The sequence below is a fragment of the Ceratosolen solmsi genome, unplaced genomic scaffold, assembly GCF_000503995.2.
Source record: "Ceratosolen solmsi marchali unplaced genomic scaffold, CerSol_1.0 scaffold7, whole genome shotgun sequence".
In the NCBI taxonomy this organism is placed as follows: domain Eukaryota; kingdom Metazoa; phylum Arthropoda; class Insecta; order Hymenoptera; family Agaonidae; genus Ceratosolen; species Ceratosolen solmsi.
The window spans coordinates 1,534,731-1,550,091 of NW_011948413.1; the positions used below are offsets into that span (position 1 = coordinate 1,534,731).

The 15,361-nt window shown below is 24.1% G+C and overlaps 1 protein-coding gene across 1 annotated transcript; it reads left to right on the forward strand.

Moving 5' to 3' along the window:
• The first annotated feature begins 5,420 nt into the window (after nucleotides 1-5,420).
• Nucleotides 5,421-15,137, forward strand: Y-f (yellow-f). The gene is made up of 8 exons (XM_011505890.1): nucleotides 5,421-5,504; nucleotides 7,553-7,592; nucleotides 11,654-11,917; nucleotides 12,014-12,222; nucleotides 12,940-13,147; nucleotides 14,064-14,399; nucleotides 14,863-15,043; nucleotides 15,106-15,137. The coding sequence occupies exons 3-8, from the start codon at nucleotides 11,656-11,658 to the stop codon at nucleotides 15,110-15,112; spliced, it is 1,203 nt and encodes a 400-aa protein (XP_011504192.1). The 5' UTR covers nucleotides 5,421-5,504; nucleotides 7,553-7,592; nucleotides 11,654-11,655; the 3' UTR covers nucleotides 15,113-15,137.
• Nucleotides 15,138-15,361: the final 224 nt, after the last annotated feature.

The following is a 15,361-nucleotide window of genomic DNA, read 5'->3' on the forward strand; positions in this document are numbered from 1 at the left end:
CAAAATTTTATTCGAACAAATATGATTGAAAAATATATATTACTTAATAAATAATATTTTTATTAGAAACCTTATAAAGTACATATTAATTTAATACACTTTCATCATATGATGTATATTAAATTCAATTTTTTAAAGTAATGTTTTATTTACTATTAAAGTCTTAAAACAAATACATTTGAAATTTTAATTTCGATTTTTGAGCAAATGTAAATGAGAATTCTCTATTGAAGAATTAAGAGACAATCTTAAAGCCTGCAATGTGTTCAAGATTTTTGAAAGTGATTTAAATGAAACAATGTACGGTTGAGAGCATTCGACATAATTAAAGCGTTACATATTAATGAACAAACAAGTCACTGGCTTTCTTCAGGTTCGATTAAATCTCCCATTGTTGCATGATTACTTTGTATTATTCTTCATTATTGAAGATTTTTTTAATTGTTCTTATGTAAAACGGATAATAAGTTATTTGTAAACATAGTTCTATTCAATAAATATTAAAAATGTTATAGGAAATAATATTTATATATATAGTTATCAAATTTAATTCAAATACATTAATGAAAATAATTTTCATAATAAATAATTTATGACTGACTTATTTCTAAATGTATTATTTTACGAACAGATTTGATATCGTTCTGTATTTTTAAACATTGTAATTAATATGAAATTTAAAATGTAACGTTAAAATTGATTATACGATAACATTTCTTCATTAATATTTTAAATTTAACTTCTAATCAATACCTTCAGTTTCATTTGTATTAAACATTTTAATTTAAATATTTCCTATAATAGAAGAATATAATATAATAATATTCAATACATAGTTGTAAATATGAAGTTTCTATAATTATAAATAAAAAATTTTAATACATATGAAATCATGTACAAAAATTTTATTTAAAAAAAATGTTCTTTAACTTTCTTTTGCCTTCTTGTGCGAACCTAATGCGTGCCTAAATTAACATAGAAATTGTTCCTGTTGTGAATTTTCTATGATTTATCGAAATTTGGTTCATAAATATCTTAACAAATTAAGATGACTATTTTATTTATATAATTTATTTATATTAGTATATAATTGAGTATCAGTAAAAGTGAAATCAGATGTATTAATTAATAACAATATCACAGAAGGTTTTTTTTTAATAATTAGTGACCTGCTTTCATAAAAAATTCTTTTATAATAAATATAATCGTTTTCAATTTCATAAAATTCATAATATTTTAAATTTATTACTTTGTAGTTTTCGAGAATATGAAAAGCCTATATTTCTATCATTCTAACACACTGTCTATTATTATATACTCAACCAATAGGTTCTATTTTCTTTAGATTAGTAAATTTAATTATTCTATGGATTCCTTTCAAACAATAATTGAATTTTTATATAATATCGGTGTATCTAAATTGTATTAGCTTTTCAAGCCAGTAAATAATTTCATTATTTTGAAAATATTGTTTAAAATATTATAATTTAAATTACATTTACCTTAAGTAAAAATTTCATAATCAATTCGTATAATCAATTTTAAGTAAATCCATCACTCATTTTAGGATACTTTCGAATATATATTTATAATTTCAAATATATACAACTTTTAATAATATCAGGCAATTCAATTTTATTTTATTTTACATAACCATATAATGATTTCGAAGAAAAATATTATAATTCTACAGTCGACAAGCTACAGAACTTTCATAATTCCTTATTCTCGTAGGATCCTTTAAAAAGTTACAGAGGTTTTTATTATAATAAACTATTATAATTAATGAAACTGATTTGTTCTAATATTTATTAAACATAGCTTTATATACATTTTCTCTTCATTTTCAAAATATAATATTTGAATGCTCCCGAAATTTAATTTATGTTACACAGCTTTATCGTGATACATGGTCCTCATCCCCCACTTGTATTTTGATTTTAATAGATTTAGTGATGAATTATCATATATTAAATTAATGAATGTCTCATGATCCTGAAAAATATTAATTATGACTTGAAATATTTAATTAATTTCCGTGAAAAGGAAATTTTTATAATATTATTTAAACTAAAATTATAACAAATAAATCAAGTGTTTGAAATTCAAAGATAAATTTAAAAATAAAAAATATGTGTTTATAAATATTAATTATTTATGTTTTAATTATAATGGTACATTGTATTAATTTAAACTTATTCTATTTAAAGTTAGATTTACATTGTAGTTTTTTAACACTATAAAATAATATATAGAGAAATTTATACATTAATAATATTTGTATGTATATATTTTTAATTTTATAGAATAATAACAATTATATATTATTCTTTATATTATATCATTTCACCCATTAGTAGGTAATTACATTAATATAGTAGTTATTTTCAAAATGATATTGATTTAATATTGTCTTCAGACAATTCCCATCTCCCTGATGACATATGGATATGTGCTTGAGTTCCATGTATGAGTCTATATTGTAACTAATATTTGTTATACTGTAGTAGTAACTTCATTAAATATATAGATAGGAGTAAATTGAACTTTTTAATGGTTAAAATGCGACTTGGCACAATCAGTAAAATTATCTGTCTAATAGCCTAATAATAATTTTCATTATCGTTGTTCATAAAACTATCTGTCTTGATATTTTCTTATTATGATCCTTATAAAATAATTTTATTTAAAAATTTCACTTCTCACGTTATTTATTAAAGGTAGTTTCAGGAACTATCATAATCGATCGAATTGTCCATCATTTTATCTAGTACCTTCCTTTTCCCATCTAGTAAAACATTTTTCATTTTACAGTAATGTTTTACAGACAGACAACAGTAAAGTTTATAGATAGCTAACGATCTTATTTTTTGTTTTTATTGCACAAATATTTTATTTATATTTATAATGTGATTCAATCAAATTCAATTACTATTCAATTTAAAATATTTATATACGAAAATTGCCATAACGTACGTTGTAATTGTATTTTGTTTAAAATATCGAAATGACAGTAATATTGTATGTTCGAACATGTATCTACTTATATTTTCCTCAAAAAATTGGACTCTATTTTTATTCCACAAAGCAATATTTTATTTGCACAACATTATGATTATATACATTACTTATGTCATAATTAAAGTTAAATTAAAAAAAAAATTAATCTTTTTTTTCTTTTTATTAATATATTTAAAAGTAGCAAAAATCATTATAACCAATGATAAAATAAATATATATATTTTTCACTACAAGCATTATGTAAAAACAGTTGCGAAATACTTATAACGCATGAAGCTTTCTGGATAATTGCCAATTGTAAGTTAAGGAACCTCTTAGTAAATCAAAAAAATACTAATATTGAATAGTAGTCTATAAAAATTTAATTACATTAAGTGGATAATTGTTATATATATTGTTTTTAAACTTACATTCATTATGATATAATTATATTACTTTTCAATGAACTTTGAACGTATAATGAGCATAGTCATGAAATTGAATTCTATAAATATATATAAATATACATTTTGCAGAATTATAGGCAATGCTTTCAATTCTTATGTATTCGTTTCCCTATCGAAGTATTCAGAAAGCTTTACTTTATTTTACTTTTTCTACGACAAAGCTTTTTATCGTTAACTTAAATTAAAAAACTTTCTTTCAATATTACTTTTTTAAACTCTTTATACAACTAATACTTACTTCAAAACTAAAAACCATTCAATTAGATAGTTATGCTATAACCATCCCTGGATTTCGGTCTACATTATCCTTTCAATTACAAACATCTAAGGAGCAGAGAATACGTGATTAAAATACAGGTAGAAGGGCCAATATTGAGTTTAAATGCTTCGAGAAAAGGAACTTTTCTAAAGAAAATTTCAATACCAAGTAATAGAAATAATACTATACATTTTACAATTTTTTTCATTACTTATAATATGATTTAATTCATATTAGTTAATGTTAAAGGTTTTAAAAATCATGCATATTGTCTAACGATTTATATTTAAAATATGATTATTACTTGTGTTTTTCGTGAAATAAAAATGCAAAGCTAGTATATAAAATTTTGAAACAAAAGTTTCAATTTGTACGAATATTTTTTTACGAACTATGAAAAAGAAGTTGCAAACGTGAGTTATTTTCATTAAGAAGTATTATTTTATAATTTTTATTTTATTACTTTTTGATTATAAAAATGTATACCTATTATAAAATATATTATATTTCTGTTAATTTAGTAAAATATATTTAACTTATGTATTTCTATTTGAATAACTGTAGTGTCAGAAATTACTGAATTAAAGATAATTGAAGTTTAAATTTAATTTTTTTAAATCAATAAAAATATTATTATGTAGTTAATGCAGCATATAGAATGCCAATAATTGAAATATAAATGAGCATTTTTGGATAATGTTAATATAATATGTTATTGATCGATCAAAAATAGCCTTTTATTTAAATAAAAGTATTGAAAAATCAATAGGTAAAAAATTATTGTCATCAAATTTTAATTTAAACTAATCACATGTATATTTATAGAATTCAAAACAAGTTCATTTATCGATTACAACGAGTATTGAATTTATATAATTGTCATCTAAGTTAGACTTTGGAATTATGAAAATAAAATGGGACAAGTAAAGTATTCTTTTTATTTTACCTATAATTAGTTATTATATAATGTTTAATAATATGTAATGTCTAAACATATTTATGTAAATTACATATTGAATATAATTCAGTAAAAGTTAATAAAAATTTCAAACAGTAATAGTAATTCTGCCAAAAACAAAATCGAGTATCGATGGAAAAGCAATTGACAAACGAACACTTTATTGATGACAGTCATATGGAAAGTGTAACTCTCCTGTAACTGTCCCGTCACAACATCGTGTCTAGCATGAATTATTCAATTGAACGGACGTAAAACGAGAATGTTGGTTTAGATTCGCGTAAAGGCAGACACACTTGTCAGACTATGATGTGTACAATAATATCACGGGCTGAATTTCGTCAAGCGAATTTAACTAAACGTACTTAAAACAGATGCCCGAGCCAGTTTGGTCTTAATTCGAGTGTGTGGTACATTATACAGCGGCGCGCCTTGGCTGATTCAGGTTAGGCATACGCGCAGCTATAATTGCAGGGCGCGTGTGTATGTACATGTAGGTTTAGAGCTGGGGCATACTCGGGATACGATCGCAGCTCCGGCTATAAAGTCGGGGCCTGGCGAACTATAGCCTTCATTCCGAGTTATACCGTTCGCCAGGAGGCTTGCATCTTTCTTCTTTATCACACTTACGCTCTCTCTCTCTCTCTCTCTCTCTCTCTCTACCCCCCTCTCTCTGTATCCCCCCTCTCTCTGTATCCCCCCACTCTCTCTCTCTGTGTACCCCCCCCCCCTCTCGCGCTATCTCTCTCTGTCTCAATCTTAATCTTAATTTCAATCTTTTAAAATCTATCTCACTTCCCCTTGTTTGAATCGTGTATCAGTGAGTATTAGTCGAGTGCCTCTTTGAATTTCTCGATCGCGTAAAGGAATATGCGCACGTGAACGGGCAGGAGGAAAAAGTATTGAGTTACCGGTACGAGGTAAAAACGCGAGGAAAAAAGAATCGACCACTGGCAGTTACGAAGTCGTATAAACTGTCTAAGATGTGCGGACGCGTACTCACTTTTTTGTGTGCATCATTTTTGCTGTTTTTTAATAGAATTAATCGGTATTTGGAATTGCACGATCGAAATCGCGTATCGCTCGATTCCGGCATATAATGCTCTTAACGCAACGAGCTCGTATTTTGTAACTGTTTCGGATGTAGTGCTTCTGCTGTTGCTGCCGCCGCCGCTGTTGTTGTAACTGAAACATGATTACATTGATTTGAATAAATTATTCTGTTGATTTATAGAGGATTCTTTTAATTGCGTAATTGATGGAAATAGCAGCATAATTTTATTTTAATTGCAAGTGTTTTATTTTACGGAATTAATACGTTTGCCGGATGTAATTAAGTTCTATAATCGTGTGATACGGTGCTGTAAACCGTATTTTATACTGTAATGACGTGCTTCATTAATTTTTAAATACAAATTGTTTGAATACGGTTAAATTTTTTTAATAAGTCATATTATTCCGACTATCATTTAAAAACATTATTCATAATTATATTTGTTTCTGAAATAAGAAAAAATTTATCCTTTTTAAATGTAGTAGTACTTATTTTACTAAATATTAAAAAAAAAAAAGACTAAATAATTAATTTAGAGTCTATGTAATAAATATAGGTATAATACAATTAGAATATGTATAATAAATTTAATTAACTTATTCATAAGATCATTTTTACGATTTCTTTTTACGCTTTTGGCATTAGTAATTTCTTTGAAAATTCTAATCTTAAAAGCTATAAATAAAATATATATAAAGTTAGTTTATCTACATATTCACGCGGTAATGATAATAAGCAAATTATTAATGACATAAATAGCCGATCATTTTTATTTATAATTGATCTATGTTAATGTTAATATTGATATTACTAATAATTAAACCTAATGATAAATATACATCAGAAAAAATAATGAAAAATTAATTAAAACTTAATCAAGAAACTATAACAAGGTTAAATATTATCAATTTGATACGTATAAATAATAACATTCTTCAACATATATTTAGTTGAAAAAATCGTTAAATAATAAATACTATCAATATACTTTTTCAGATAGTTGAGATAAAATATTTCATTTAAATTTTCCTTTAATTTTACTATTTAATTTCTATTCTTTTTCACTTGTGTTAGAATAATTTATTTCTCTATGTGAAAATGTACTTCTATACAAAATAGTTATTATAAATTATTATAAAATAAACCTGTATATAATAGACATTTATAAACTATATTAATGTATATTGAAAATTTACTAAGTTTTAGATGGATATACAATATTATTATGTTAATGTTATATTAACAGTTAATGAAATATGTAATAATCAATAAATATTATAAAGCAATTTAAAAAGTATAACCATAATATAATGTTCAATAAAAAAAATATGTTAAAATGCATACTTTTAAATGTTTATTTATTTTTATGTATATGTATATATATATATATATATATATATATATATATATATATATTATATGTATATAATTATTTGTATATATATTTGAAGAACGTGAACATGATATTAAATAGACGTTCTATTATTATTCCTTAAAAACAAATTTTTATAATTAAAATTAATTGCATAGATGTACTTCTTAAAACTTGAAATGAATGACATTTAATTTAATTTACATTGTAGAATATTAAATTATATATAATGTAATAAATTAAATGTGATGACTTAAAATTTATTATTTGAATTGTATAAAAAATACTTGTTTAAAGCTTATTGAGATAGATTATTATAAAATTATGTAATTTCTTATATTAATTCTATTAATTTATTAATAATTAATTTCTTATATTTATTTTTTATAAGTATTTGAATATAATTTCTTAAATTTAATAATCCATTCATGTTAATTTAAAGATTAGTGCCTGTTTTGCTGTTAACACCAAATTTGTAATAGGTAAGAGTATTAATACTTAAAACACTGATACACATATATTTATTTACATAATTATGATTATACTAGCATCTATATGAGTAGTTCAGTAAATATTGTAAGCATTACATCTACATGTTATATAATTTCATGTGAAGTATATATGTATATTTTTTACTAACGGTTATAATTATAGAAGTCAATAAATTTATTACTTTTAGGATTAAGCTTATAAAAATGTTTACGAATTTTTGCTATAAAATAATTAAATACTAATATATAAGATATATCATCTTTTTTATTATTCGATTGATTGAATAACATCAAATTACTGCTTTTAGTGCAATGTAATTTTATTACACTTATATACATTACATATTAGTAACATATGAAGATATGAAGAGTTTATAAACATATTTACATATATTATATTTATAAATATATCTTTGCTTTATTTACAATATAATTCTATTTGTAATTAAATGTTTTAAATGTTGAAAAATGAATATAAGAAAAACTGAAAAGCTTTTAGAAAATACCATTATTTTAATTCTAAATATATTTACATAAATATATATGTAATTAAAGTAGAAGGTATAAATAATAATGTAAATAGTTCTCAAGTAATTTATGTAATTCTTAGGTTTAATTAAAAAATATGATGAGTGAATCTGCAAAAAATGTAATAATCCTAATAATTTAACAGATTGTTTATTAATTTCAATTTTGTCAATTTAGTTGCAAATATACTTGTTGACATGCAGTGAATAAAAGTTGTAGAAATGTAGACTATTTTACAATAATACTGAATGTATAAATATTTTTCAAAAATTATTTTAATAATATAATCAGAATGAAGGTTTAGGTATACTTTTCTTTTGATATAGCTTTGAGATTTTCTTGTAATAATATTGATGCTAGTATATTTTATACCATAAAATTCATTTTTACTTTTAATAAAATAATTCATAGATATTATAATTATTAAAAAATGATATATTAAATTATATTATTTTCTACGTATGTAAAATAATCACTTGTGCATAAAATCAAATAAATATTGATTTTATTTGATAAATCGAAAATATACTTCTGATGAACTATAAAAATAATACATTCAACTTCAATAAATTTACACCATAATTTTAAAAATAATAATAACTATTATAATATGGATTCATGATCTTACTTAATATATATTATATTTTGAATACAAATTTCTGCTCTAGAAATCTGCTAAAGTAATAATATTTTTTAATACATTTTCTTACATCTAATTTTTTCCTTATATTTCAAAATGGATTCTCTAATTGAACAATTTATTCTTTCTTTAGATTTCTAAAATTCTATGAATCAGTAGAAATCTGTAAAAAATGTTTTCTTTAATGTTTTCTATAATTGTCAATTTATATCCAAATTTGCATGTAAATATTTTTTTAAAACTTGTTTCCGTTATGTAATTCTATGTATACTTTTAAGCACACATTCATCACTTTAATAACCAAAAATAAGGCTATTTCGACAAATAAGTTATTTCTTAATTTTTATACCTCATAGTTTAATTCTTTTTTATTACGTAAATTATAACAGTAACAGGAAATATTAATAATTTTCTTACATTTACCCATACCCCATATGATTCTTAATTTATTTCAGATTTTTAAAAATAAATTAACTTCACAAATGTTTTAAACTAATTATAATTAAAAAAAAAAGATTTAATTATAGTAAATATATATTAAGAATTTATAAATGATTTTAAATTATCAGATTTTGATATTAATATTTGAAATATTGATCATTTTCAATGCTATGTACAAGTTTTTTTATAGAAATAGTTGAGTATTGTTCCTGTTATTATTATTTCTTTAATAATAAGTTATTATTTTATATGATAACCGCATTTTAATAATATATAAAATTGTATTTTTACAAATTATACTAACTTATGACTAAAATTATATGGATCATGCAACCAAAACAACGAAATAAATTCAGGTACAATAACACGTTGTTATTTTCAAACGTGTATCTCGTAAGAAAATTATCAAGTAATATTCTTTAAGCATTTTATCTGCATGTGAGTGGTCGAAACCGGTTTACAGAATCACGTACAACTTTTGTACAGTGGTCTCTTACACGCAATAAAAACTATATTTAAATGATAATCTAAAGCCCGAGAAGATGAATCTTTCAAATTATTTGAAACATTCAAATAAACAGTATAAATTATGTAATACTCATTATTTTTCTCTATTATATTGATTGGAACTACTATAGATCTTGCATAATGTTTTTAAACTGATTAATAGATGCACCATACAATTTAAAGTACTAATAAAATTAAAAAGGCAATTGCAAAATTTTAATTTACTTAGACCACATATCTTAAGGAAAACCTTCTAATAAATTTTTATTTAAATAGCATTTATGAAATGGAAATAATATGATATGGAATGGAAATATGGAAATAGAAAAAATATGAAATGGAAATTCACAAGTAATAAAATCTACGTTAGCTAGGATGAAAGTTTTAAAGTTTATATATATATATATATATAAACTTATATATATATATATATAAATATATATATATATATCTATATATATATATATATATATATATATATATATATATATATATATATATATATATATATATATATATATATATATATATATATATAGATACATATATAAAGTATAAAACTAATTTTATAGTTACTCAATTTAAAGTAATTCAGCGTAGTAAATAATCATAAAATATAAATTTGAATAAAGTTTAATATAATTTTAATAAAATAAAACATAAAATATAATTATAAAGCAATAACGATTATATGAAAGAAAAACATAAAAATGAGATAATTTAAGAAAAATACTATTTATTTATGTCCGTTCAACTATCATTAATAAGCATTTTAATAAATTGTCTAGATAATAGAGAAAGTGTGTTTAATCCGAGTGGAAAGGTCGATGACGCGAAATTATGCTGATTTGCGGTAATGAAAATCAATGTCCGTTTAAAATTTTTTAAAGATGTATTAAAGTAGTAGTATATATTTTTTTGTATAAAACAGTTTAAAGTAAAATAAATATTAAATATATTTACAATAAAATGTTAAAATTAAAATTTTTAATTATAAGGCAGTTTACTGATCTGATAAATTTTTTGTTGCTTAAATACATTTTCTTATGGTAGTTGAATGTTTAAAATATTTATCTGGTTTAAACAAATAGTAAAACAATGAAACTTCAAATTAATTTGAAGCTTAGAATAAAAGTAATCATTTGTTAAGCAAAATATACTTAAATATATTTCAAATGAAATGTTATTTATATTTTTGCGTTTTTATAAATAAATAAATGGATTGCAATTAAATTGAAACTTATTTCAAAGCTTAATCTTACACAAAATTACATTAAATTTATTACTAAATATTTTTATTTCTATAGACATTGAAATTTTCAAGTCGAAGTTATTTTCCTACTTTTTTAAGTATGAATTGTTTTGTAGCTATTTAAACATACGATAAATTAAAAGACATTTATGGTAGATTTAATTGTTTTTCGACGAAAATTTTTTTTAACAATCATTTGTAAAGTTGAAGCATTTATACTATTACTATTTGGAACTCTTTGATCAGATTAAGTAATATAATATAATTAATACTACAATATAAGTAACAAGATATGTATTTATACAATTATTCTTGTGTTAAAAGTAACAGTGACTATTTATTTTGATAGTGCCATTAATTTATATAAATAAACATTCAAGTTATATAAAGTCATTTTATAGGATATTTATTTATAATTTATGATTTCTTTAAAATATATGGAAGCTTAAAATTAATTACAATTGTTTTAATTCATCTGTTTAAATACTTATTTGATAAATTGTTTAATAAATCTATATAAAGAAAAAAATACGTAAGGTATATTATTACAATTTTATAAGGTATGCTTGCATTTTTTTCATTTATAATATAATATTAAAAAAATAGAGTTAGAGTGGGTTTTGAAGCAATTCAGTATTGCAATAATTATTCATAATTTAATTGGAGAATTTTATCATTGTGCAGATATGTGGTGGATATTCGTTTTCATGATTTTGACAGCAGCCAGCTGTCACCCTCCCGAAATACTGTACTCTTGGGATAAGCTTGATTATAACTTTCCGAATGAATCAATGAGAATGGCATATATCGCTTCCGGAGATTTCATTCAGGCTGACAACCTTCCAGTGGGTGTTAGTGTGTGGAGGGACAAAATGTTCATTACAGTTCCCAGATGGAAGAAAGGCGTCCCAGCAAACTTAAATTATATTTCAATGTCTGAAAGTACAGGTAATGTAATTTTAAACTAATAAGTTGAGCTTAATCATGGAAAATTCGTTATCTTTGATTATCGAGCATTTAAATTCTTTTTGATCCATGAAACAGGCAAGTCTCCACAACTCACTCCTTACCCCAAGTGGGAGACTAATGATGTTCATTCAAACAACAATGATGTAACTATCAGCATCTTTCGTACGAGAGTCGATGCCTGCGATCGACTTTGGGGCGTTGACACCGGAATCGATGATATATTGGGCGATACGAAAATAGTCCGGCCTCCACGACTCATCGTAATTGATCTGAATTCGAATAAGGTATCCAGTATTTTATTTTCTCATTATCATAATTATTATGTTTTTTTGCTCTATTGTTTTATCTCGAATATTAATGAATTATTGTCTTCAAATTATCTAGTGAAAATAAGATTATAATCAATCAATTACACTTCATTTGTTGTCTCATCAAGTGAATGAGTCATATAACTTTATAGATCTTTTTAATTAAATTAAATCTTTTTAATAAATATTTTGTAATTAAAATGTAAATTTTTTGTTTACTCTATCATTTTAAACGTGTTTTCCGTTACATAATTTATACAATGTTAAGATTTTTGTATATTACAAGAGAAAATTATCTGTCAATATACTTCTATTGTTTTAAAAATTTGTACATATCATATTAAATTTTATAAAATTTAGAATGTTATCATAATATTATTCAAAAGTATTTGAAGTGGCACTGTAGAATTATATAACAAAAGTGCACCGATGATAGTTGTAGTTTAATTGAATAAAATGACATTTAATAATTCTTCTATTCTGCACGTTAAATAATCGTAAAATTAATAAGTAGAAGACAAATTCTCTTATGTTAATCAATAATATTAACATTTTAGAAAATTTTAAGAGATACACCCACGTGTATATTAAGTAGAAATGATAAATGATACTTTAAGGCATGACAAGGGATGAGAGAAAGCAAGGATTGACGTACGGAACATGACCAAAGAAGTTTCGTATTTTTTTTTCCAGATAATTCGTAGCTACACTTTAAAAGATTCGGATCAGAAAGCCGATTCCTTCTTCGCCGACCTTGCCGTCGATGTAGACAAAGATTCCTGTAACGACGCCTACGCGTACTTATCTGATCTTGGAGGATACGGTCTGGTCGTTTACAGCTGGGCACAAAATAATTCTTGGAGATTCCATCACAATTACTTTCATTTTGATCCATTGAATGGTAAGAGAATATATATATTTTTACGGTCATACAATATTACGCGGAGCTATTCGAAACGAATACGTTTTATTACTCGGAAAGTTTAAAGAATATGTAACCGAGCAAAGTTCATATGCATAGGTGGATATTATTCTTTAAATATATTTATATGTCTGAATTCGAAAAGTATTAATCGATCGTTATCGTATTCATATTTCTATTCTGATTTAATAGATAAAATCGCTATTTCATGTAAACATTATATTAACTTTTGTAAAATGAAGAAGTCATTATAAGGTTTTATCAGATCATGCGAAACAAGTTTTCAATGGGAACCGAAATCTCTTTAATACATGTTTATTAATGGAAAGAGTTTCGTAAGTCCAAATAAATCATGAATTATATAAAATAGAAATTATAAGTAGTATTGAAGCTCTTTGATTATATATTCATCAATAACTTTTAAATTATTTTCCTTAATAAATAAAAACAGGACTCAGTAAACCATTTTAAGTATACACCAAAGTTTATTGGTTATACATTTATTTAATTGTATAAAACTTTATCTTAAGAAATGTAAATTTACTTTAATTAATTTTCATGTGGAAAATATATTTATATGCTGTACAATTGTCGATACTTCGACTAATCTGCATGCGCGAAATTTAAATAATCAAAGAGTTATAATATGTAATTTGAGATGGCCATAAATTCTAATAGAATATACGCGATCACTGTTAAGCAGTCAGTTGAAATCTCTCCTCCGTAAAATCCGTTTACTTTTGAATCGAGCGCGAATTCTGCTACGAGCCGTGTAATTTCACGCGAGCGTCCAATCCAATTATCATTGCTCGGCGACAATTTCCCATCGTCCCGGGAGAGAAAGCATTTCGTATCGTTAATTTCTAACCCTTCTTCCCCTGAAAACAACGAGCAGGCGACTACAACGTCACGGGGATAAATTTCCACTGGACCGACGGCGTATTCGGACTGGTGGTGTCGCCACACCGGGAAGATGGATCGAAGACATTGTACTTCCACGCTTTGTCCGCTGTTCGTGAATTCTCCGTATCCACGGCCGTGTTGAGGAACGAGTCGAGCGCCTCGTCGGATAATTATTATTTATTCACGTTAGCGGGTGAGAAAGGCCAAGGCAGCCAGGGCACTTCCTCAGCAATTGATTTGCAAACAGGAATCATTTATTTCACGCAAATCAACCGACACGGGATCGCTTGCTGGAATACGAAGGAACCACTTAATCCCAACACATTTAGTGAGTATTATCTTTAGAAAATTGCTTACGATAATAATCTAATGGTGGTATTCTACTCCTTTTCCATCGTCTCATTGTTGCTATTATTGACCAAATCACTATTCAATTCACAAAATTCAAGAAGTTACACATTTGCATGCCTTTTTATGTTGGCTTATAATAAACCAATGTAAAGAATTATAAAGCATATATATTACATGCTCTCCTATATAACATTTTCTGAATTTTTATGAATCGGTTAATAAACGAATATGGATCTGGAAGTTTTTGATATTACGTAAAACAATCTTGAACTTTCATTATGTAAATATTCATAAGGATTGTATGTTCTTTCATATTATCTATAATAATGAAATCAAATACGAATATAGTTAATTTACTTTTTATCTTATCTTTACATAAATATAATAAATTATATAATAACTTCAACAGATATTTTACAAATAAATATTGTATTTTTCAGATCTCATAAGTCAAGATTTGGAAAAAATGTCATTTCCAAATGACATAGCAATCGATCCATTGGGTAAAAATTTATATACCTTAGTAAGTAATGTTCCAAAATTGATGTATGATCGCTTAGATGCGAACAATAAGTTCTACATATTTCTCAATAGTTTAGAGACAGTAGGTCACCATTGTGAAAGTTACGGTCACTAAATTGTGTGTGTGATATAAATAAAATATAATTATTCTAATTTTGCAACACTTAATTATATAATTAATGTAATGAATCATTTGACATTATTTTTATTGAATTATATAATTTTACTATATTCATATAATTTTATTTTTTAGAATTATAATATATTTCATATAATCAAAATATGGACGCATTTACCTAAACATGATAAGTTTTTCTAGTAATTGAACTATATACATTGACCGACATTTTATCTTTCGGTTGATAAAGTAGAAAACATTTTTTTGTTACTCGTATCGACTATCCTGTACAATATGTA